The sequence below is a fragment of the Spea bombifrons genome, chromosome 13, assembly GCF_027358695.1.
Source record: "Spea bombifrons isolate aSpeBom1 chromosome 13, aSpeBom1.2.pri, whole genome shotgun sequence".
NCBI classification, from domain to species: Eukaryota; Metazoa; Chordata; class Amphibia; order Anura; family Pelobatidae; genus Spea; species Spea bombifrons.
Genome location: NC_071099.1, coordinates 25,050,535 through 25,072,627, shown reverse-complemented (window position 1 = coordinate 25,072,627; position 22,093 = coordinate 25,050,535). Strand labels below are relative to the sequence as shown.

Genomic DNA, 22,093 nt, shown 5'->3' with positions numbered 1-22,093 from the left:
ACGAAAAATTTGCATATTGTTTTTTTTATCCGATTAATCGATTAATCGAAAAAATAATCGGCCGATTAATCGATTATTAAAATAATCGTTAGTTGCAGCCCTAGTTGAGAGTGTAAGGGAGTTAGTGTGAGTGGGAATGCCATTTTAAAGTGGGGTGTAAGGGCTGCCAAATACTCGTAGGAATCCCCAACTTCATTCCTCTCCCGTCACCATCGCCTTTATCTTTCTGTAGAGGAACGGTTCCTACGGGGGCTCAAATCAGCTGTAATTTTGGGTCACGCATTCCTGAACCAGACCATAGCTCAAGAGGACCCGGGCCTAATTAACACAATCTTATCTCTCTTTTTTTTTTTCTATTTCACCCTTAAATAACGAGAGAAAATTAAACATTCCTAATTGGTTGCTGACAGCGGGAGGGGAGAGAAAACCCACAGTGAACTCCGTGAAAAATTTAATAGGAGTTAAAAAATTAATCTTACTTAACTTCATCCGTGGTGAATATTTTATTGGTCGATATTAATTCCCATGTCTACAGCATATGTATCATTTCAAGCAGAAACTTCTCCCGGTGCATTCCGGGACGCCGGTGTGATTGAAAGGGTGGGCGAGGGATCCTGGCAGACAGAATAAATTTAACCCTTACATCTTCAGAGAGAACCCTATTCTTTATGCAATACCCTATTTTGTATTATCATACATCATTATCTTTTGTTGCCCGAAACCTCCTCCTTCAAGCTATTAATATTTTATTTTGTAATTTTTTATTTAATAGTTGCTGTAGAAGAAAAGGTTTCTTGTCACTGTGCGAATTTGGTATTTTTTCCCTTTGTTTTTAAATCTTTTTCTTTTACAATTAATGTGACCGCCCCCCCATCCCACCAGTGCTAAGTATTACTAAGTACATGACGCATTCGCTTTTTTTTCCATAAGTGGCAATGAAGCCTAAAGAGAAAATTCTGATACATTAAGTGGAACTTCACAAAACTTCACAAAAACTGCTAATTCCACCTTTGGAGTTCTGTAAAATGGAGGGGGGGGGCTCGTTTAGGTCAACTTATGCATGAGAGTCAAACGGTTCCACAAGTAACCCAAACAAACTCAGAAGATAAACTTCCACTTATATACTAGACTCTTATATACCTAAACTGGTTATTATGTACAGCTCAGTATACCATTATGTATAAATCCTGGGATACTGGGCCATATTTTGGGCAAAATGGGCATTTTTATGTAGAATTCTGATCAGCCGGAACATTCCATTAGTTGTAGGGTAGCAACATTGACCATGTTTGTGTAGGGTTAGTTGTAGGGTGACAACGTTGACCATGTTTTCCAGGACACGCTTTTCACATGTTACTGACACATGGCTCGTGGAAAGTTCTGCCCCCCCTGCAGTATGATTCATGTCTGTTGGTTTAAAGATGCCACATACCGCAGGGGGCAGCACTTGATATGTGCCCGTCAATAACACGGAAAACATGGCTGATGCCACTTGACATGGCTATCACTCTTGTTGGTTGCAGTAGAGGTTCCTCTAGATGTATCACCTCGACTCAGTATTGGTCCAGTTGGGGCTTTGTAAACACCATGGGCACCATGCGCTGACCTTTCCTGTCTTACCCCAGGTACTCATGGGAGAAAGATGGCGTCCCTATTAACTTAGAGAACTCTCCAAGGATCCAGCTGGACAAGAACGGCACCCTGCAAATCTCGCAGACGTGGTCAGGCGATATTGGAACGTATACCTGCCGCGTCCTATCCGTGGGAGGAAATGACTCCAGAAATGCGCACCTGCGGGTCAGGTATAGGCATTCTTTTTTTACTCGTACTTTCCAGCGAGGGTCGGATGTAATTAAAGTGCGGCCTCATAAATACCGCCTCGACGAAACAAAATAGCATTCGAGAGCATTATGCTAATTCTTTTTCCATGAGTCAGTACAATACCTTCAATGTTGGGATCTAAAACACTAGGGAAATTTGCAAAAAATCTATTAAAATGTTAATTTTTAGGACTCGTTGCTGGCTGCTTGATGTCCCAACTTTGGGGATGTGCCAGATATGTGTATTGTGATATCTCCACGTCCTGTTTGTACTTACAGTACCGTTCAAAAGTTTGGGGTCGCTGAGCTGTTTTCATGGAAAATAAGGAAATTGCTCGCTGTAACATAATCGCAAGAGTTTTCTAAACATCAATTAGCCTTTTAAACTGAAACTTGGGTCAGCGAACACAACGTGCCATTGGAACACAGGAGTGATGAGAGTGATAAAAGAGTGATGGGAGTGATAAAGGGCCTCTGTAAAATAAGTCGTTCCCAGCTATAATGGTCATTTACCCTTCCAGGGTGAACGATGACAGTTTTTGTGATCAGCCGGGGTTTGCTCCAGGAAGAGATACATTAAAGGTTGAATTCATGGCTTTTGCAGGCAACTCCCTCATGCTCCTGAGAACCCAGTGGCCCTGCTAAGCACCACTGAGCAAAGAGCCATTAATCTGACATGGGCCAGGCCTTTTGACGGGAACAGCCAGCTGATCCGGTATATTCTGGAAGTCTCTGAGAACAGTAAGTGGACTTTTAAGTGTGGGGAAGATATCCATACCCGGGATCCTACCAAGAGAGACTTCCCAGAGCTCTCCCTTTGTGAAGGCGCTCATCATGCTTGAAGGCGGGAATAGCAGTGTGTGGGCGGGACTTATCATGCATAGAGGCGGGGCTAGGCCCTGATATCCTTTAGTGTTGAGGAATGGGCATGGAATGGGTGTGGCCAACACCACTGCCCTGCCCAGAGCAGGATGACCCAGAGATCCAGGGAACAGAGCTTCACCCGGAGACTCCGAGTCCCACATAGAGATATAGAAAGCATTGTAGAGTCCGGGAATGGCTTACCCCTATATATATGTGTGTGTGTGATTGGTCAATATTTAATGTATATTAATAGTTAATTATATATTACACATCGTTCCTTTCAAACAAGCATTTAGGTCATAATTCTCCCTCTTTTTGTAGCCAACGTGTCTTAAATTAGAAGGTTTTTTTCCTATACTGCACACAAAGAAATAGTTAAAAGAAACCTTTTCCCCATAATGTAATGGAAAAGCAGCAATAACCGTATTATTTTATCTCATTGCTCCTTTAAGGCGCCCCCCCTGCTCACACTCGCGCGCCTGCTTCCCTTTTTTCCCTGCAAATTGAATTTTTCCATTTTTATGGCACACAAACTTACTTGGTATGAAAACCACAGCACCGGGTTACATTGTATTGTGCAGATAAGCACGTCCTGGAGATGGCTTAGCATCAAGACGCAGCACGGAATAGCAAAGCAGATCATGACACTAACCCTTTCAATGCCGCTGTTACTTTATCCTGCCACTTTTCTCTTTTTTTATCTTTTTTTTTCCCCTTAAGACTCGGTATCTCAAGATCCAAACCTGGCACTTAAATACTGATTCTTTACTACAATTGAGTCTATTAACAATATGATATCATATATATTTATAGGATCCCCGCAGCAGGTGAAACAGTTACTACCATAGTGTATTAACCCTTCTGCAACCAGAAGGGCCAGTGATGTGTTCCTTCTATATGGCCACAAAGGTGTTAACCAAACCCTATCTTATTTGCAGGCATCTCTGCCTTGCAAGCTGTTATTCCATATTTATGAGGCTCCTTCAGAGAGATTTAGCATGTCTTTCGCCTGCCTGCGCATATCATATGCAGATCTTATATCCTATCTAACACCCCAAAGGACCAAACCCCTAGAGCAGACCCCTCTCTGATTTCCATACACCGTAGACTTCATTTATCTTCTCTCCGAACTTGTGCGTGAAAAAAAAACCAAACACAATGTTTTTAGTACCTGTGTCATTGGAGTGTCCCCTGTAAGACAAGAAGGTGATGATAACTGGGGATGGACGGGAATTGGTGTCACAGATGGGGTGGACTGTCTTTTATCCCAACTTCTTGAAAGTCATGGGATTCATGCAGTCTAAGTGTCCTTGTTTAGGAGGACCAGTTCCTCCATTTGGGACCCAAATTCCGGTTCCCCTCGTTCCTCTCCTGATGCCCCCGTGAGGGAACGGAAGGGATGCTTTTATGGGCAACACTTTAAATATCAAGACATCGAGAATTGTATGAAATGGTTTGGGGTGAGAAGAAAGGTTAATCATGTGATGGGATGGTGGAAAATACGGAGATAAAAGTAATTGTGAAACGGTGGGGTTATTTTTTGTTCGGGTTGGAGAAAGAGTTGGGTAGCAGGAGGTGCTACTTGGGTGGGATTGATGGACTGTACACCGTGTCTTCACAGATGCTCCCTGGACCATCCTGTTGGTCAACGTGGATCCAGATCTCACCTCCACCGTGGTTAGAAATCTCACCCCCGCGCGCTCGTACCGGTTCCGTCTCTGTGCAGCGAATGATGTTGGGAAAGGACAGTTTAGCAAAGAAACCAAACGGTAAGACCCGGTGTCACTGGGATACATGAGCTCACAAAGCCGATTCTACCCAGGGGGGCGAAAAAACAGATCCGGTCGAAGGATAGATTGGCCGCCAACATTCTGGTGTCTTGCCAGGATCAGGGAAGCGTCCTCTGAGAACCCCTTGCTAAAAGCTGGCGATTGGGGGGCTTCATGGCAGAGCTTCCCTGCCGAGGCGTCCAAAGCCGGTAAGGAAACGGAATTCAGGGCATCGGTTCCACCTGTTCTTTAATTTCTCATGAGGGAAGCTAAACTGGGAAGCGGGATTTGTTTTCAAGTACATCTGGGGTTTCCCATTTCAAGGAAATAGAAATTGTCAGACAAATGAACCGGCTGCAGCGACAAGAAATGAGCATATTCTGCCGAAATACGTTTTCTGAAGACGACGAGTGTTTGAAGTTGGGTTACCTCTCCGCAAACTCTCTCGTTTTATTTTCGCTTATTTTTTTTTTTTGAGTAAAAGATTCAGTAACTGAAGCGTTCCCTTGGTGGATTATCCCGGATTGCATGCGGCTGCCACAGTGAGTTTTAGAGCCTATGGTTAGGGTGTCAGGGGACGCATATATTAAATCGGGCAACGGTAAATCATGCGTCTCTTGTTTAGTACTTTAAAAACGCGACCCTTTATGTGCTCCTCTGTCGTTTGTCAGCTGGACGAGACTCAATATTTATCTGCACTACAAGATACACTTAAGATTCTTAGCTTTACCTAATCACATCCCAGATGGCAGGCTTTTTGCAACTGAAATCAGAAAGTATGGTAAATGTTTTAACTTATGAGGTTTCTACAGTATCTTTGTAGCCACGTCGGTGGCTTTGACCCATTATGTCTTAGTCCCTGGACCAATAAAATGTCCTTCTTCTCCCTGCAGTGTGGGCCTCCCCGAAGAGCCTCCTAGCGCTTCTCCCCAAAATGTAATAGCCAACGGCCGCACTAACCAGTCCATTATGATCCAGTGGCAGCCGCCCCCTGAAAACCATCAAAATGGCATCCTGAAGGGATATGTCATCAGGTGAGAGTCACAGAGGCAAGCGAACAAATCTAAAGACTTCCCATGAGAAAACTTTTTGTCCTGGTGTCTCCAGCCGTTTTACATTACATTACATTCCAGCCATGTACACGGTGCTGTGCAGACATAACGAGAGGAGTAATACAGGGCTTGTGTAGAGAGGATTATCAGGAGACAAAGGGATTGCAAGTGGATACGGGATTAGTGACTGAGAGTGTTACAGCGAATGGAGGAAAGGTGAAAGTCATATCGGGGACAAGGTTAGAGAGAGAAAGCGGTGTGGTGTATTGGATAGAGGGATTAGTGAAGGAATGAGGAAGAGTTATGGGATAATGAGAAGAATGAAGGGGTGAAGGTAAGAGCTCATGGTGTGAGAATGGGCGTAGGGCGTTTACTTTGAGGGACAGGAGAGAAGAGTGTTAGACAGATGGGGGTAGGTTAGAGATGGATGGAGAAAGGCTTTGTGAGGGGCAGACAGATGAGGAATTGGATTGGGACGGAGATAGCACGAATGGCATGGATTGAAAAATGTAAATTGAGAACGGATATCAAGGGCAATGATAGCAGCTAGATAGGGAGGGACATCAAGAAAGAGAACAAACGAATGCCATGTGTTGGCAGAGAAACACGGAGGACAATTCTCAGTCCTCAAACTGCAACATTCATCAGTCTGAGAAACAAAGTATTCAGCAGTGCTCAGCTACAAAATCAATGGCCCCATCGTCAGAGACCAGGATGTCGGAGTCATTTCATAAAACCGGCCAGCAGATAAAATCAAATTAACTTACAAACCCTACATGGCACCAAAGGGCAGATCATCTCATAGCTGATGTGTTACACATAGTGACTCCGAATCGTCAAGAAGAGAGGTTTAGTAAATAGAAAGTGGATGATGGTGAGAAGGAAACAGAAGTGATTAAACATACACATCCTTAGGTTGTGAGAAGAACATGGATATGTTTCTCCTGATCTTCCTCTAGGGCTTCTCTTTTTCCAACCTTTCTTATTCTTCACTCTCCATCGTCCAGGTACTGTCTCTCTGGTCTGCCTGTCGGATACCAGTATAAAAACTTGTCCAGTCCTGACATTACCAGCTTCCTGCTGGAGGACCTCATCATCTGGACCAACTATGAGATTGAGGTGGCTGCATTCAACAACGCTGGGCTGGGAGTATACAGCCCGAAGGTCACCGAGTGGACCCTGCAAGGAGGTGGGTTGCCCTGAGATGTAGGGACACTGGGTATTTAATACTATTGGGGCATTTTGGCTGTTTTAAATCAAGGTAAACCACAGTTAAATGTTGGCTGTCCACTTCTAGCGCTTGACCTCCGTTTTCTGTTTCAGTGCCCACTGTACCCCCCGGGAACGTGAAGGTCGAGGCTGTGAATTCTACCACCATTCGCTTCACCTGGACTCCCCCAAGCCCGCAGTTTGTGAATGGGATTAACCAGGGTTACAAGGTACGGTGGGAGAATAACCTACAAGCTGCTCAGGTCCTTCACAGTCCACTTTCTCAACTGCCACTGTGGCTCAGTTCTTATATTTCCCTAAGACCTAATTGCACTGGACGACCCCCTCCATCTCTGCTTTTTACACTTCCGACTTTTTAGTGCCAATTAATTTCTAGATGCCATCAACAAAGAATTATTGTTATTCAATACAGACAGGGCAGGGCTGTCCTAATGGCCGCGTGATTACTTCTGACTGCAATTAATCTACATTAAACTCATTTACATGACTCTTGTACAATGGAGTCTGTGCTTTTAATTGGCCAAGAGCTTGATAACTATGGAGATATTTAACTTCCATATTAAGTTCTAATTAGTATTTCTGATTAAGAAATTCTGTTCTGAAATCGCTGTCTAATTAAGACGTTCTTGGCCTGTTGGAGTCCTGGCGGTGATATAGCTTCATGCCTGTCGTAAATCAGGAGATAACAGCGAAGCTGAGGAGTTAGATCATTGTGTGTCCAGAGAAAAAGTAACACGTCTTATATCTCCAGTTTAAAGGGTGTTTTGGAGTCCTGCACCGGTTCTCGAGGAAATACATAAGGTGCAGGAGCCACATAACCATGGGAGGGCTGTTCTCTTGAGCCCCTTCCATTGCAAAACCATTGTTTAGGGCCACATTTTATGGGTGCCCAACTAGTTAGGGTAATTGGGATCACAAGGTAAAGGGGTCTAAGTGGCACTCCCAACCCAAACTGCTGGGCCCTCAAGTTATATTAAGGGCCCCATGCTTGAATCCTGTTTTGGATCTAATCGTCTGCATCTTGAAACATGTGCAACTGATACTCGCTGATCTTCCGTTATATTACAGAGCAAATTAGGTGCTACTTTTGCACAAAAATAAGCCAGTGAGATGATAATTCACACCTGGCGCATGCGCTCCAATAAAAACACAAGCCATTCGAAGCAGATGTCATTGGTGGAAGCGGCAAATGACCTATTAGTGTACCAAGAAGCCTTAGGGGTCCAGTACGGGCTCCGGGGACCTAGGGTACGCCAATAATCCCACTGCTCTATTTCTAAGTGTTGATACGGTTGTGGAAGTGTCGTCATTGTGAGATATGGAAGACACAGCACCGTGCCCTTTCGCGAGTGCAGCAAACTTTAAATTACTGTCTTTTCTTGAATCTTCATTACGCACAAAATGTCAGAGGCATATATATATATTTTAATGAGTGCGAACCCGATGCAAAATAAACCTGGATATATGAACCGCCTCGGATTACAAATCCACGTGGCCAGACAGGTCAGAGTTATGTCTTCTCATTCTCCATAGTACGTCTTCTGTCAGGTTCTCCAGGGGCTGATTCGATGCAGAAGGGGCTGCTATTTAATGGCGGCTGATGGGGAACTCTCGGGTCTTCAATACAATGTAGATCTGAAATGCTTTTTCTGCAATAAACTCTGTTTTAAATACGGGGCCCATGAGCGTTCCGCTAATTGGCCTACTTATACTTTGTATCTATATATTTATATATATAATTTCATTGGCTGCTTCCCCTGTAGAGCGTTTGCATTTCCTGTCGCAGCACTGCCACCCGGTGGATTAAACAGGAACTGCACAAACCTCACCAGATGTAGTCACTTGTCCCTGTAATATAATAATAAGCTCCAACAATCCGTCTAATGCCACTAATCTGTAATAGCGAGAGCAGCAGAGCTTGCCGAGCACGCGTCTCATGCGCTCAAGGATACACCGGGATTTGCAAAAGTAACAGGAACGGATTTGCTGCAGCGCCTTTTTGGAAAATGTATATTTTTTTTAAAAAAAAAAAACAGGAAATGCCGTGCAGTCCCTCAAACTTTTACCCTGCTATTAAAAAAAAAGCACCGAGACCCTTTATTCTGCAACCCTGTTCTTTGGGCATCTGCCCCTCTAACCCCCACCCCCAGTTACCCCAATGCCCACATACTCAACAGTGATGTTTATTTGATGTCTTTGTATTCATTATATGCCATGCTGTATAAAAGTACAGAGAGGAGAAGACGATGTCATAATGTAAAAGACTTAATAGGGATTTTCCAATGATTAGAAGGCTTTAAAGTTTCGGATTAAAGTTAAGTTATACATTTTTAATGATTACGTTTGTTCTGTTTAAATGATTCATTCAGCAAGTTGTCCGAGATGTCTTAAAATGGAAAAGGTCATATAATGGAGCATAATCTATAATGCAGAGCAGCGTATAATGCAGAGCAGCATATAATGCAGAGCAGACTATAATGCAGCGCAATATATAATGTAGATCAGCATTTAATGCACAGCAGAGAATACTTCAGATTTATATATAATATGTAGCAGCATATAATGCAGCGCAATATAAAATGCAGAGCAGCGTATAAATCAGATCGATAAGTAATGCAGAGCATCCTGTAATGCAGCACAATATATAATGCAAAGCAGCATATAATACAAAGCAGAGCATAATTCAGATCAATATATAATGCAGAGCAGCGTATAATGTTGTGCAATATATAATGCAGAGCAACGTATAATGTTGTGCAATATATAATGCAGAGCAGCATATAATGTTGTGCAATATACAATGCAGAGCAGCGTATAATGTTGTGCAATATACAATGCGGAGAAGAGTATAATTCAGATCAATGTATAATGCAGAGCAGCGTATAATATAGTGCAATATATAATGAAGAGGAGCGTATAACTCAGAGCAGAGTATAATTCAGACCAATATATAATGCAGAGCAGCATATAACAGACCCGGTTATGCCCTCGGCAGTATGGCAGCTATTTCAGACAGCGAGTACAGCACTCGCCGAAGAGTTTTTCCTTTCCTACGCAGCAGGAACGCTCACTCATCTCTTCTCTCCGCAGCTGATAATGTGGGACCCGGCGCAGGAGGACGACGTCACTGTTGTGACCGTGCGCCCCAACTTCCAAGACAGTGTGCACGTGGGCTTCATCCCCGGCATGAAGAAGTTTACCAAGTACATGGCATCTGTCCTGTGCTTTACCACCCCTGGAGACGGGCCGCGCAGCACCCCCCAGCCAGTCTGGACCCACGAGGATGGTACACACTTTGTCGCGTTCAATATCACAATATCGCAATCACAATATCTTAAAATTAGGGAAAATAAGAGAAAATTAAAATAAAATGCATTTTTACGAGCGATATATGATGGTTTAAGAGACACGAGGCAAGAAATGAGGAGGTTTGATCCACGATACTCATTTTCAGAAGAATCCAGTCTAGATTTATTAAATTTCGTCTCTTCTTTGCCAGTTCCCGGCCCAGTGGGGGATCTCAGCTTTGATGACATCTTGGACACGTCTCTGAGGGTGACCTGGAAAGAACCTACAGAGAAGAATGGAATTCTGACAGGTGGGCCCTGAAGGCTTGTGGTTGCGGTGGTCAGTGTTTGTGCCTTAGTAGTTTCAGATGATAGGAAGGTAAATTGGAATGAGTAGTAGTGTGTGGAGTCTTGGATAAAGGAGTGTGTAGCGGGTGATGTTAAGCACTGACCTTAACTCTTAGAATCAGACTTGAGCGTTCTACTCATTCCTGACCACAGGTCTCAGACTCACCTCAAGACTTTCCTTCCAGGTTACAAGATCTCCTGGGAGGAGTTTAACCAGACCAACACCAGAGTCACCCACTACCTACCCAACCTTACCCTAGAGTATCGAGTCACCGGGCTCACTTCACTCACCACATATACCATCCAGGTGGCCGGGATGACCTCCAAAGGTCAAGGAGCTGTGTCTTCATCCACCATCTCTTCAGGAGTTCCACCAGGTCAGTACATTACAGGATCTCCAGAAGCCCAGCGCAAGTTGAAGCGGTAGACATTTGTTACGGAAGTATCGGGTCTCTTCACTGATGCTGACAACTTTGTAGCAAACCACAACATTAAAGACATTGCAGATAAAAGTCAAATAAAGACAGATAAAGACTTTTCAAAGTCTGACCTCAAAAATTTAGGATCTTTTCATGAACTCAGTTTGTTACATCTGTATTCATGTGAAGGCATATTGTTTGCTCTCTTGGGGAACATTCCATTTGCATAACATTATAGTGTTTTTTTATGATATTCTTTTTTTTTTTTTCAGAGCTACCCGGTGCTCCAACTAATTTGGGAATCACTAATATTGGCCCCCGCTCTGTCACGCTTCAGTTCCGACCAGGATATGATGGAAAGACCTCAATCTCCAGGTGGCAAGTGGAAGCCCAGGTAACACTGCTGAGATACTTTTAATTTGAGTTACTGTTTGAAAGATACTGTTAATATATTCAAGATTCCCCCATAAAAATGCCATAACATTCCTGGTGTGGATGTTGTAGATCGGGACACCAGCAGAATCGGAGGACTGGGTCCTTTTACATCAAGTGGCAAACGAACCTAACGCAAGATCCCTGGTGGTCCCAGGATTGAGCCCTTATACCTTTTACAGGTAAGCAGAAGGCATTCTAACTATAACTTGATGATAGGGATCTATAAGGGGTGGGTGACGGACTGTGGTGGAGAGATGATTTGTACAGAAGAAGAAGTACCGAAATGTTCTGACATTGGCTCGGTTAAATTTGCTGACGCTGATGATTGCTGATGTCTCCCCCCAGCTTCCGCATGAGACAGGTGAATATTGTGGGTACCAGTCCCCCAAGTGCACCATCCAGAAAAATTCAGACATTACAAGCTGCACCGGATATGTTCCCAGCCAATGTGACGCTAAGAACGGCCAGTCAGACCAGCCTGTGGGTGCGCTGGCTGGTGAGTACCAACCTCCCTTTATTTTGGGTTCTCCTTTTGTATGGAAGATGGACTGAATCAGGTGTTAAGCCGTGGGCTACATTACGGTTTCCTCCTTCCATAGCCTTTGCCCGAGCAGGCATACAATGGCAATCCAGAGTCTGTGGGGTACAAGATCCGATGTTTGCGGTCTGATGGCAGAGGGAAATCCTTCACTCACGTTATCCATGACCGGATAGAGAGAGAGTACACGATCGAAGACCTGGAGGAGTGGACGGAGTATAAGGTGCAGGTTCAAGCCTTCAATGCTATCGGAGCTGGACCCTGGAGCCCTGTCGCACTTTCCAGGACTCGAGAATCAGGTGCATATAAATATATTATATAATTTAGTTTGTATTTGGATATAAGTGTTCCAAATTTAGAACCGGCAGTTAGAAGTTCTCCAGTACCAGGTGAAGCAGCCTCCATAGAACGAGATGTTAATTGGAGAGATTGGTCTCACTATCTTAGTGCATCTTGACCCTGGTTTCATATCTGTGTGGGATCTGATGGAAGATTGTGGTCATAAAAAAATATTTTCTTCGTCGACAGTCCCTTCCTCTGGTCCAACAAATGTCTCTGCTCTGGCAACAACTTCAAGCAGCATCCTGGTGCGCTGGAGCGAGATCCCAGAGGCAGAACGCAACGGACTCATATTGGGATACAAGGTGAGTGTCGCAGATTCAAGCTCTACCCCTTTTCTAATAATTGCAATCCTGTTGGGTCATTTCATTATTGCAAAAATAACTCAGCCATGTGGTCACGCCAACAGTCTACTTCAGGGAAACCATTATATTGCAGAGATCCCGGCCCCATGGTTATATAGTGGAAACATCACAGCATCCCCAGTATTTATGCCTCTCACCATTTTACCATCACCTACCTCTTATTCAGGTTCTCTATAAAGAAAAGGACTCTGACAGCCCCTCTCAGTTCTGGCTGGTAGAGGGTAACTCGTCCCGTAGCGTCCAGCTTTCCGGCCTGGGAAAATACGTCCTCTACGAGATCCAGGTCCTGGCCTTCACTAGAATTGGCGATGGAGCTGCCAGTTCTGCTATCTTTGAAAGGACCCTGGATGATGGTGAGAACGCCTGCCGATAAGGCGCTTTACTGTCACAAACCCCAATGGGGTATCAGAGCTCAAAAGATACATTGACGACGTATTCAGGAGATGTGAAACTGCCTTGTGAAGGATTTATAGAACGCTGGTGGAAAGAGACCTCGGTCAGTGACAGTATTATGAGAAAATAAAGCATTCTTGTTTGTATTTTGTTTTCAGTCCCGGGTGCCCCGGTGGGAATTTTCTTTCCAGAGGTGAGAAATACATCTGTGCGTCTCATCTGGCAGCCACCTGCAAATCCCAACGGGATCATTTTAGGTAAGACTTGTGATGGTTGACTGGGTGTTACTGGGGGAAACTATTATGCTTTGCACACAGCACGTCCTGCTAAGCCTTAAAACCTCTTCCTCCAAAGGAAGTTCTTGTAAGACAATTGAAAAAACTCAGAAATGTTATATCAAATATCTACGGCACTCTTTTGGCTTTGAAATGTCTATCTACGTGTTGGTTAAACTTGGGAAATGCTCTTTAGTTTTGGTGATAATTTCCCCTCGTGAATTTCTCTCCCTCAGCTTATCAGATCACTCACCGTCTCAACACAACTAACGCTAACACAGCCACGGTGGAGGTCCTGAACCCCAGTGTGAGGCAGTATACGGCCGCCGGCCTCCGACCAGAGTCTGTCTACCTATTTCGCATCACGGCCCAGACGCGAAAGGGATGGGGAGAAGCCGCGGAAGCCCTGGTAGTGACCACAGAGAAGAGAGGTCAGTAGGGTGGTCTCAATCTCCATCCCTACATTTAAATAGAATATGGAGTCAGCTCTAGTTTCAAATATGATCACAGTCAGCAGGAGAAACTTCTTCTCACACTCTTGAAGACAGTAGGAATCAGACCCAGACTGGCCATCTGCCATCTTTTGTCCTCCGTCGGCTGCTGGTCTTAAAGTGCCAGAGCTGCCCTGTCATCAGCTGTCCAGCCTTGATAGGAGTTGTAATATTTGCCCCATCTCAGCACTTGTATTGATCCCCAGACCAAGTTGTGTTCCCTACGAGCAAATGACTACTGGGAAACAAAGTTTGCCAGCTTCACTCAGCTGAGTTATTGCCCCTCTAAGATTTGGCGGCTCAGTTCTCTGTACATTGGAGACAATTTCCGTTATGGGCACCTTACAAATATGCTTTATTTTATCTGAAGCAGCTGATTTTATTAGCCTGTTCAACGTCTTCCTGATACTTTCCAGGTGCTGCTATATCATGCTGATTAGCAACGCCGTTTATTCACAAACTAACGCGATTTATATCCACGAGGGACGTTGTTATACAGTTTCTGTTAATTTACTTTATATTCATCTATTTCTGGGCTATTAACTATTCATGTTTCAAGTAATTTCCTCGCAGGTGGCTGCCATGAAAGTTTATGGTGTAAAATCACTTTCCGTCGATGGCATTTTTTGAGGATTACTGTGTATTAAGAGGGGATCCCCTTTGGCATTTTGCGGGGTATTGTATCCGAAGCGAGTTGCTTAATGTGCTGTCTCCCTACTAACAGATCGCCCTCAGCCGCCGGGCAAGCCGTTCGTTCTACAAGAAGACGTAAAATCACGTAGCGTGCTGTTGTCATGGGAACCAGGCAGCGATGGCCTCTCTCCTATACGTTACTATACCATCCAGACACGGGAACTCCCCAAGGGGCACTGGGTGGTACATTCTGCCTCGGTCAGCCACAACGCAACCGCCACCATTGTTAATCGGTAAGAGGGCTGGAGGAAGATAAAGACTCAGGTTGGGGTGGGATTTATTAAACATAGACACCTCCTGCCCGCGATTATTGGACTACAAATCCATATTTTTGATTTGGAAAGGTTTGTTAGAGTTGTAGTCCTCTTGGTGTTGGATTAAGAGTCCACAAAGCCTTAGACCAGATGCCTAATTACTTATTTACAATGATCCCGAAATATAGGGGCTGAAGACCCCTTAAGGGCTGTTTTGGGGTTAATCCCCTAATCCCAGCGAATTTGGAAAATGTGGATAAAATCCTCGCCATTGTCATTAATATTCAGGTATGGAAGGAGCCCATTGACTCGTTGGCGGGTTCCGTGGTAGCTTCACCTTGTGGATTTACTTAAACCCTCCTCATCCATCATGCTGGTTACCTCTGATCTTTTTGTTCTTATCACCCTGTGCCTATTCTTTCATCTTAGATTAAAGCCGTTCACTTCATATAAATTCCGCGTCAAGGCAACTAACGACATCGGGGACAGCAGATACAGCGAGGAATCCGAGTCGCTAACGACCCTGCAGGCCGGTGAGTGGCTTCCTTTTACAAATACTTTTAATTAACGCTACCGGCAACCCGACCCGACTCCTCGCTGACTATGTGACGAAGTTTCACTTGCAAAAACCGAAGCTCCGTTATGTTGCGGTTGGGGGTTTCGCTGTTGACTTTTACAGTTTCTTTTTATTTTGCTACTTTTTTTGTACAATGGAGATTTACGTCCTTTCGAGTAACACCTCATTGTGTTCTGGTTTATTGCAGCGCCTGATGACGCGCCATCAATTGTCTCTGTGACACCTCACACAACAACCTCCGTGTTAATACGGTGGCAGGTAAGGGGTGTTTTTTTTTTTTTTTTTTTTTACAATGGCGGCCGACTGGCAGCATTCATCCCGGGCAAACACTACAAATGGCATCCGGCAGCCTAATAATTCAACGTGAGACAGAATAACCCCTAAAGGTTTAAGACAGACTGACCAGTCTAAGCCCAAGCCGTCAAGAATTCGCCAAAGCAGGACTGGATAGAGAGGGCCGTGAATGGAGCCGGTGACATTGTTAATGGGCGCCATCTGTGGTCAAATGAGGAATTACAGTTAAATCCTATATACAGGCTTGATACTATATGATATACAATGCGTAAAATATCTGGCCCATGCTCCTCTCTTTGCACAGGCGCCGGCTGAAGACAAGATAAACGGGATTCTTCTAGGCTATCACGTCCGATACCGTGAACTGGCATACGATGGGCTGCGTAGTTTCACCGTACGGAGCATCAATAACCCAAGTGCGAAATGGGCAGAGTTAAACTGTAAGTATCAATTAAATCGGACACTTCTGTGATAGGAGGGTTTTGTAAAGAGAGTTTAAAAGTGCTTTTCTCCCATCTTCGCAGCTCTTAAACGCGTGAATGTTGTTTGTCACGCTGTGTTAATTAATATCGTGCTTGTCTGCGTGATGCGCATGCTGGTTGTGCTGTAATGTCATCTTCCGAGCTAGAATCAGGATAGATCTTATTGTCTGAAGTAATCCACCAATCTGATCTCAGATCACGTCAGTGTTAATTCTGTCCATTTTACGGAGAGACCCCAGACCAGTTTGCTAGATTTCTCAGCATCTGTGCTGCGTGCGTCAACGTCGCTTCCATGGTGCCAGGCTGATGATACGTAGGCCTTCTTATGTTTGTCTGTTCGTCCTGCTCTGCGTATACTAACAGTCCCTCACTGTTCTCCTCCCACCACCTCCCCTTGTTCCTCTTCCCTGTCTGGATAGCTGGCTACATGATCCGGAACCTGAGTGAACCATCTCTCACCCAGTACGAGTTGGACAGTAAGTTTGCACCATTAACCCTGGAGGTCAACTCAGTCATTGGCTTGGTAGACACATCTGTCCTTCACATTCATCCTTGTCCTGATGACATTGGGGAGGTCAGCATGGCGCCCCTGATCTGACTACTATCCTAAATACAGCATATTGAGTTGAGGGCAAGCATGTCTGAGCATGAATAAGGAGTAGATGGAGCGCTTGGTTCTCTTTGGTTAGAGGAACGCGGCTCTTATATTACTACAGATGACAGAGCGTTGTTAGGAAGTCCCTGGACCGCCATGTACTCGAGTCACAATTAGGACAGCGTGGAAATTTTTTGCGGCTCACACCTGGACCACAGAGTTTAAGTGTATGCCCTCCGAGGCACGTCAACGAGGCACTTGGTGTCACTTCAACGTACACTGGGCAAAAGTGATAAATCCAGAGGTTCCTATGCATCTGAATAGAGTAATTTAAGTCAGCAAGTTTTACGCACACTGGATAACTTCCGGAATGGTGATGTTAAAGCTGAAAACTGACCATAAAATTGAAATTAATGTCATTTTAAAGAATATTTGCCAAAAAATGCGTTTTAATAGAGGAACACAGCATGCTGTACATAGATGTAGACTCCAAAATACCTCAACTCAATTCTCTCTTCCTCTTCTTTAGATCTGACCAAACACAAACGTTATGAGATCCGGGTGAGCGTGTACAATGCAGCAGGAGAAGGGCCTACCAGTACCCCCCAGGAGGTGTTTGTCGGAGAGGCAGGTGAGTCTTCTCATGCCCTCACAGGTTCATAATGTAGATTTCGCTACCTTTATATTCTTTACGTTCCTTGATGTGCTTGGGGTTTTTCAGCCTTTAATTATTTAGACTTTTGGTTTTCTCCTTTGTGTTTTAGTTCCCACAGCTTCACCACAGAACGTGGCTATCCAGACTGCCACGGCTTTTCAACTTGATGTGACGTGGGACCCCCCACCTCTGGAGGCTCAGAACGGAGACATTCAGGGATACAAGGTACTTTGGTGCTGACGAACGCTGTGACTTTCCATATGCTTGTTACGATGTAGCACATAATCGAAACAACAGATGAGATCACTGGGATGATTATAACTGAAGCTTTTTCCATATGTGTCACATGACAAATAAGCATTCCCTACAAAATACCATGAATGAAGCAGAATTTGACAATTAAGGAATTATTGTCATTAAAAGTCCCTTTTTCATGGATAAAAATTAGCTTTTGCTCAGGACATATTGCAGACCCTATTCTGACAACATTTTGCATATTCATTTGTGAAATATTCCTAATTCTCCAATACTGCAGACGTCTGTTATTGGGTCAGACGTTATTCCGGCTACGACCAGCAGAGGGAGCCCTTTTCCTTTTCTGCAGTCGATAGAATTCCGTTATCTCCGACGGTGCATAAATATGGCGGATACATATCCCGTACACCGTGTAATATGTAATGTGTGTTAAAACGTTACACTTAGATGATTAATAATAAAAAAGGAGGAAAAAATTTCTTCTAACCATTAACCACAGTATGGAAGAAATCGATAAATTTAGTTATCATTAACCCTCACTGTGCCGATTGTTGTATGGCAGAATTTAATAAATCTTTCTCTGCTATTAGTCAAAGGAAGGATAATCCTACAGATGACCCGCGTGATATCTAGTAGACTAAAGAAAGGATATCATAAGAATACGGTGGTTTTCGGACTTATATTTGTGATTATATATATATATATATATATATGCAGATGTTAAATTAAATCTGATTTATGATCCTTACAGATATATTACTGGGAAGCGATGCGTAAGAACGAGACAGAGAAGGTGAGAACATTGTTCCTGCCGGAGAGTGGGGTTAAACTCAAGAACCTAACGGGATATACCACGTACCTGATTAGCGTGGTGGCATTTAACACCGCAGGAGACGGGCCCCGGAGCGAGCCTATTCGCACTCAGACCCAGCAAGCTGGTGAGTTGCTACGACCCGTCTTTCCATTACTATTAATGAGGATTTTGGGGTACAGAGTGGTTACAGCACCGTGGCGTGCGGAGTGAGTACAGCACCGTGGGGTGCGGAACCCAGCCCATTTTCATCCAAGATCCTCCCATTTACATCTAAGACCCTCCTACAACGCAGAAAAATGGAGGTCCCTTTTCGCTTTTTACTGTTGGTGGCGTCCTGCTGCAGCTATGAAAGAAGCAAACCCATTGGTTGATGTTCCTGTAAATGGTTAAATTTCTTTAATCCCCGCACTTTTAGGATCTTCGTTTTCCACAGAGCAGAGAGCGCCCCCTCGGGAAAAACGTTCCCATCACGTCTCTGATTTGAAAACACCAAGTGACATTATTTTGTTCGCTGCTTCTAACAGTCTCTGAATTTTATCCCTTGCGACAACCCAGTCTCCCCTCCCCAGTTTATCCCAGTTACCAGTTCCAGCTGGGTCAGTCAAGGTGGTTGCACGAGGCCAGGTTATTTTCTGAACACTTTTTAATGGTCCTTTTCGTGTTGCTAAGGGGAAAAGATGCACTTTGGGGATTTTGGAGCAGATAAGTGGTGGCACCAGGCATCCATAACCCCCCCCCCGAGACATATCAGGTTTTCACATAGAATTCACACTTCTAAACATAGAATGCAAGCGTGACCGCGTGTGTCACATCCCCCGCCACCGCCGTCAGTCTCGCTCGTTATGGAGTCGTTTTAGTACCGGATTCTTTGAGGGCAAACAGGTTCGGCTGGATTCCTTCCCGGTAGAAGGCATGCGGTTGGATGTAGACAGTCCAGGGCAGGTGCAAACAACTGGATGAAAGGTGTAGTTCATGCCGGTCTAACCGTGAACAGGCAGCATGTAACCCGACAAATAGTCGAGGATGTTGCTTACAGCAGCAAATGCTTTTGCTTACCCATCATCGCCATCTTCACCTCCTTTCTTCAAGCACATGTCTTCTCACACGCTGTTCTCACCACTTGCAGGGTCTTAGTTAAAGTGTAAGTCGTAGCTGATTGATGCTTAAGTTGAAAACAACTTGGTATAAACCCTTAAAGAGGACCATATCCGCCATACCCTTGCAATCGCAACAGTCAAGGATCTAATGGGGGGGAGTATCAAAGTTTGTGCTTGTGCTTTGATGTAAACTCAAAGCAGAGAAGACCCCCATCTTTCTCTTCTTTTGTGACTACATTGAGTATCCTAAATCACCAAAACCTTTTCTCCTTCCCAGCACCCAGTGCTCCGGCATCCATCAGGTTCAGCGAGTTAACCACCACTTCTGTTAACGTCTCATGGGAAGCCCCTCTTTACCCAAATGGCATACTGGAGGGATACCGGCTGGTCTATGAGCCTTGTACTCCAGTAGATGGTAAGAGGAGTCGTGGTCCGGTTGAAGTGTTGCTATGGATGGGTTCTCACTTCTGAATCACCATAATTCTGCATTTCTTTGATTCCTCCTGTTCTTTAGGGGTGAGCAAGGTGGTGACCGTGGATGTGAAGGCTAATAGCCCCCTCTGGATGAAGCTGAAGGATCTGGCAGAAGGTGTGACTTATCGATTCCGTATCCGGGCCAAGACCTTCACATATGGTCCAGAGCTTGAAGCCAATGTCACCACAGGGCCTGGTGAAGGTATGTGTCCATGTGTCTTCAGCATATCTAGTGTAAATATATCCTGACGTTGGGTTTCTCTAATGTAGCTCACTTGATCGTTGGTCACAATGAACTTTCAAGGTGCCTACAAGGGACAAATATGTTCATTTTATTACTTAAGATCTGTATTACATCTAGTTTTAAAACTGCTGTAACTTTTTTAACAATGAAAATGTTCTTACAAGGTGCGCCAGGACCTCCCGGAGAGCCTTTTATAACTAGATACAGCTCAGCGATCACCATTCACTGGTCAAGCGGAGATCCAGGGAAGAGCCCTATCACCAGATACATCATAGAAGCAAGACCGTCGGGTATGTAAAGTGATTCTAAGATTACTGCGTACTGAATAATACTGTGAATCTCTTCATATTCCGAATACGAGTGAAGAAGTGTTGTGTCTGCCGTCCACAGATGAAGGGCTGTGGGACATTCTTATAAAAGACATCCCCAAAGAGGCGACTTCATACACGTTCAGCATAGACATCTTGAAACAGGGATTGAACTATGACTTCCGAGTGATTGCTGTAAATGACTACGGATACGGGACTCCCAGTGCGCCCACTACGTCGGTCTCAGGTATGACGCTGTACAAGAATAGTCCTCCAAACGTTTGCTCAAGATCTTGATTGTATTAATGAAGTGAGGATTGGCAAAGGGAGCATCGTTCAGCCTGGGCTGTTCCTGGTTTAAGGAATTGTGACCACTGTGGTGGGCCACACACCCACATTCAATCCTTGATCCTTTCTGTAGACCCAGTAGATCTGTGACCTTCTGCATTATGGCCCATTTGGTTTGGCTTGGCCCCAGCCTCCTACCGATAGAACTGCTCAGTGATTCAGACATTCTAAGCTAACGTACCTTCTCACGAATAAGAAAATAATGTTCTGCTATAGAAAAACCGTCCCAATCACTCTGCGCTTGACCAATAATACATACTATTTTAATTCTCAAATTGTTCATCGGGCCAGGTCTTCAGTGTGGTGGTCAAATTATTCTTGCCCCTTTAATTGACAAACTAGTTTCAGACAGGGCTGGACACAGTATGGTTGGAATGAGTGGCCGGTGGTTGTGGTCCTGTAAGGGATGGGTCTGACCCCATGTATCTGTTCCAAACTGCAGCTCAGAAGGCAAATCCTTTCTATGAGGAGTGGTGGTTCCTCGTCGTCATTGCTCTCATCGGCCTCATCTTCATTCTTCTCTTGGTTTTTGCCCTGATCATCCGCGGGCAAAGCAAGAAGTACGCCAAAAAGTCAGACTCAGGTGAGATACCAGGTCCTGTGACCCCAGGTTTCAGCCGGGAACCTACCCAGATACCAGATAACCTCACCTTTATATCCACGCAGGATGCAATCCCAAAACCACTGCTCTGGGGCACGGCGAAATGGTCAGTCTGGACGAAAGCCGATTCCCTGCTCTAGAACTTAACAACCGACGGCTGTCAGTCAAGAACTCCTTCTGCAGGAAGAACGGCATCTACACACGGTGAGGAGAGCAAGCACCCAACGCGATGGGCTTGGAAAATGACCGTTATTGATATAGTTGTCTAGGCGTTATCATCGCTCCAACATTCTACAGAACTGTTTAAGGCTGTGTGTGACGACGAACTAATTTTACATTTTATAGAGGGATTTCCCCTTTAAATTGTGAAATTATTTTGCCAGGCAGCGATGTTTTATGGGGATCCTTGCTGTCATCGCTTCCTGTTAGTCATTTGGTTTCATCAAGAGCTATATCTGTCATCATGACACAGTGTACTAGGACTTTTATTAAGTGAAAATAAAAAACTAGCCCTCTAAAATATCAAAAAAAAATATTTATACATTGAAAAAATTATTTAATAAAAATAATAATGTCATTATTAAAATAATTAAAAATAATGTTTTTAAAATAATTTAAAATAATGTTTTTTTTAAATAATCATTTTTTTTTAAATATTCCATTTTTTTAAAAAAAAAAATCTAGTTTTAAAAAAAATAAGCTAGTTTTAAAAAAAAAAAAAAAAATAGTTTACACCTTAATCAGTTTGCGCCTAACCTGCCCTTTTATAACTGTTTT

The 22,093-nt window shown here is 44.2% G+C and overlaps 2 protein-coding genes across 2 annotated transcripts in view; one reads left to right on the top strand and one right to left on the bottom strand.

Annotated features, from left to right (window-relative positions):
- RPL38 (ribosomal protein L38) overlaps positions 1 to 21,471 on the bottom strand; it is a 265,046-nt gene extending 243,575 nt beyond the window's left edge. The window contains exon 1 of the mRNA XM_053454042.1: positions 21,467 to 21,471. The gene's annotated coding sequence lies outside the window, so the exon portion shown is untranslated. The remainder of the gene's footprint in view (positions 1 to 21,466) is intronic.
- SDK2 (sidekick cell adhesion molecule 2) overlaps positions 1 to 22,093 on the top strand; it is a 97,405-nt gene that overhangs the window by 68,478 nt on the left and 6,834 nt on the right. The window contains exons 12-42 of the mRNA XM_053454071.1: positions 1,626 to 1,802; positions 2,425 to 2,561; positions 4,306 to 4,453; positions 5,347 to 5,487; positions 6,513 to 6,694; positions 6,829 to 6,944; positions 9,826 to 10,021; positions 10,235 to 10,333; positions 10,556 to 10,747; positions 11,062 to 11,183; positions 11,294 to 11,403; positions 11,570 to 11,720; positions 11,824 to 12,061; positions 12,291 to 12,406; positions 12,633 to 12,819; positions 13,018 to 13,116; positions 13,371 to 13,565; positions 14,350 to 14,551; positions 15,002 to 15,105; positions 15,337 to 15,407; positions 15,748 to 15,883; positions 16,345 to 16,401; positions 17,050 to 17,151; positions 17,285 to 17,400; positions 18,182 to 18,368; positions 19,619 to 19,756; positions 19,856 to 20,017; positions 20,224 to 20,349; positions 20,450 to 20,614; positions 21,158 to 21,298; positions 21,382 to 21,520. Coding sequence (XP_053310046.1) covers positions 1,626 to 1,802; positions 2,425 to 2,561; positions 4,306 to 4,453; positions 5,347 to 5,487; positions 6,513 to 6,694; positions 6,829 to 6,944; positions 9,826 to 10,021; positions 10,235 to 10,333; positions 10,556 to 10,747; positions 11,062 to 11,183; positions 11,294 to 11,403; positions 11,570 to 11,720; positions 11,824 to 12,061; positions 12,291 to 12,406; positions 12,633 to 12,819; positions 13,018 to 13,116; positions 13,371 to 13,565; positions 14,350 to 14,551; positions 15,002 to 15,105; positions 15,337 to 15,407; positions 15,748 to 15,883; positions 16,345 to 16,401; positions 17,050 to 17,151; positions 17,285 to 17,400; positions 18,182 to 18,368; positions 19,619 to 19,756; positions 19,856 to 20,017; positions 20,224 to 20,349; positions 20,450 to 20,614; positions 21,158 to 21,298; positions 21,382 to 21,520 — 4,452 coding nt within the window. The remainder of the gene's footprint in view (positions 1 to 1,625; positions 1,803 to 2,424; positions 2,562 to 4,305; positions 4,454 to 5,346; positions 5,488 to 6,512; positions 6,695 to 6,828; positions 6,945 to 9,825; positions 10,022 to 10,234; positions 10,334 to 10,555; positions 10,748 to 11,061; positions 11,184 to 11,293; positions 11,404 to 11,569; positions 11,721 to 11,823; positions 12,062 to 12,290; positions 12,407 to 12,632; positions 12,820 to 13,017; positions 13,117 to 13,370; positions 13,566 to 14,349; positions 14,552 to 15,001; positions 15,106 to 15,336; positions 15,408 to 15,747; positions 15,884 to 16,344; positions 16,402 to 17,049; positions 17,152 to 17,284; positions 17,401 to 18,181; positions 18,369 to 19,618; positions 19,757 to 19,855; positions 20,018 to 20,223; positions 20,350 to 20,449; positions 20,615 to 21,157; positions 21,299 to 21,381; positions 21,521 to 22,093) is intronic.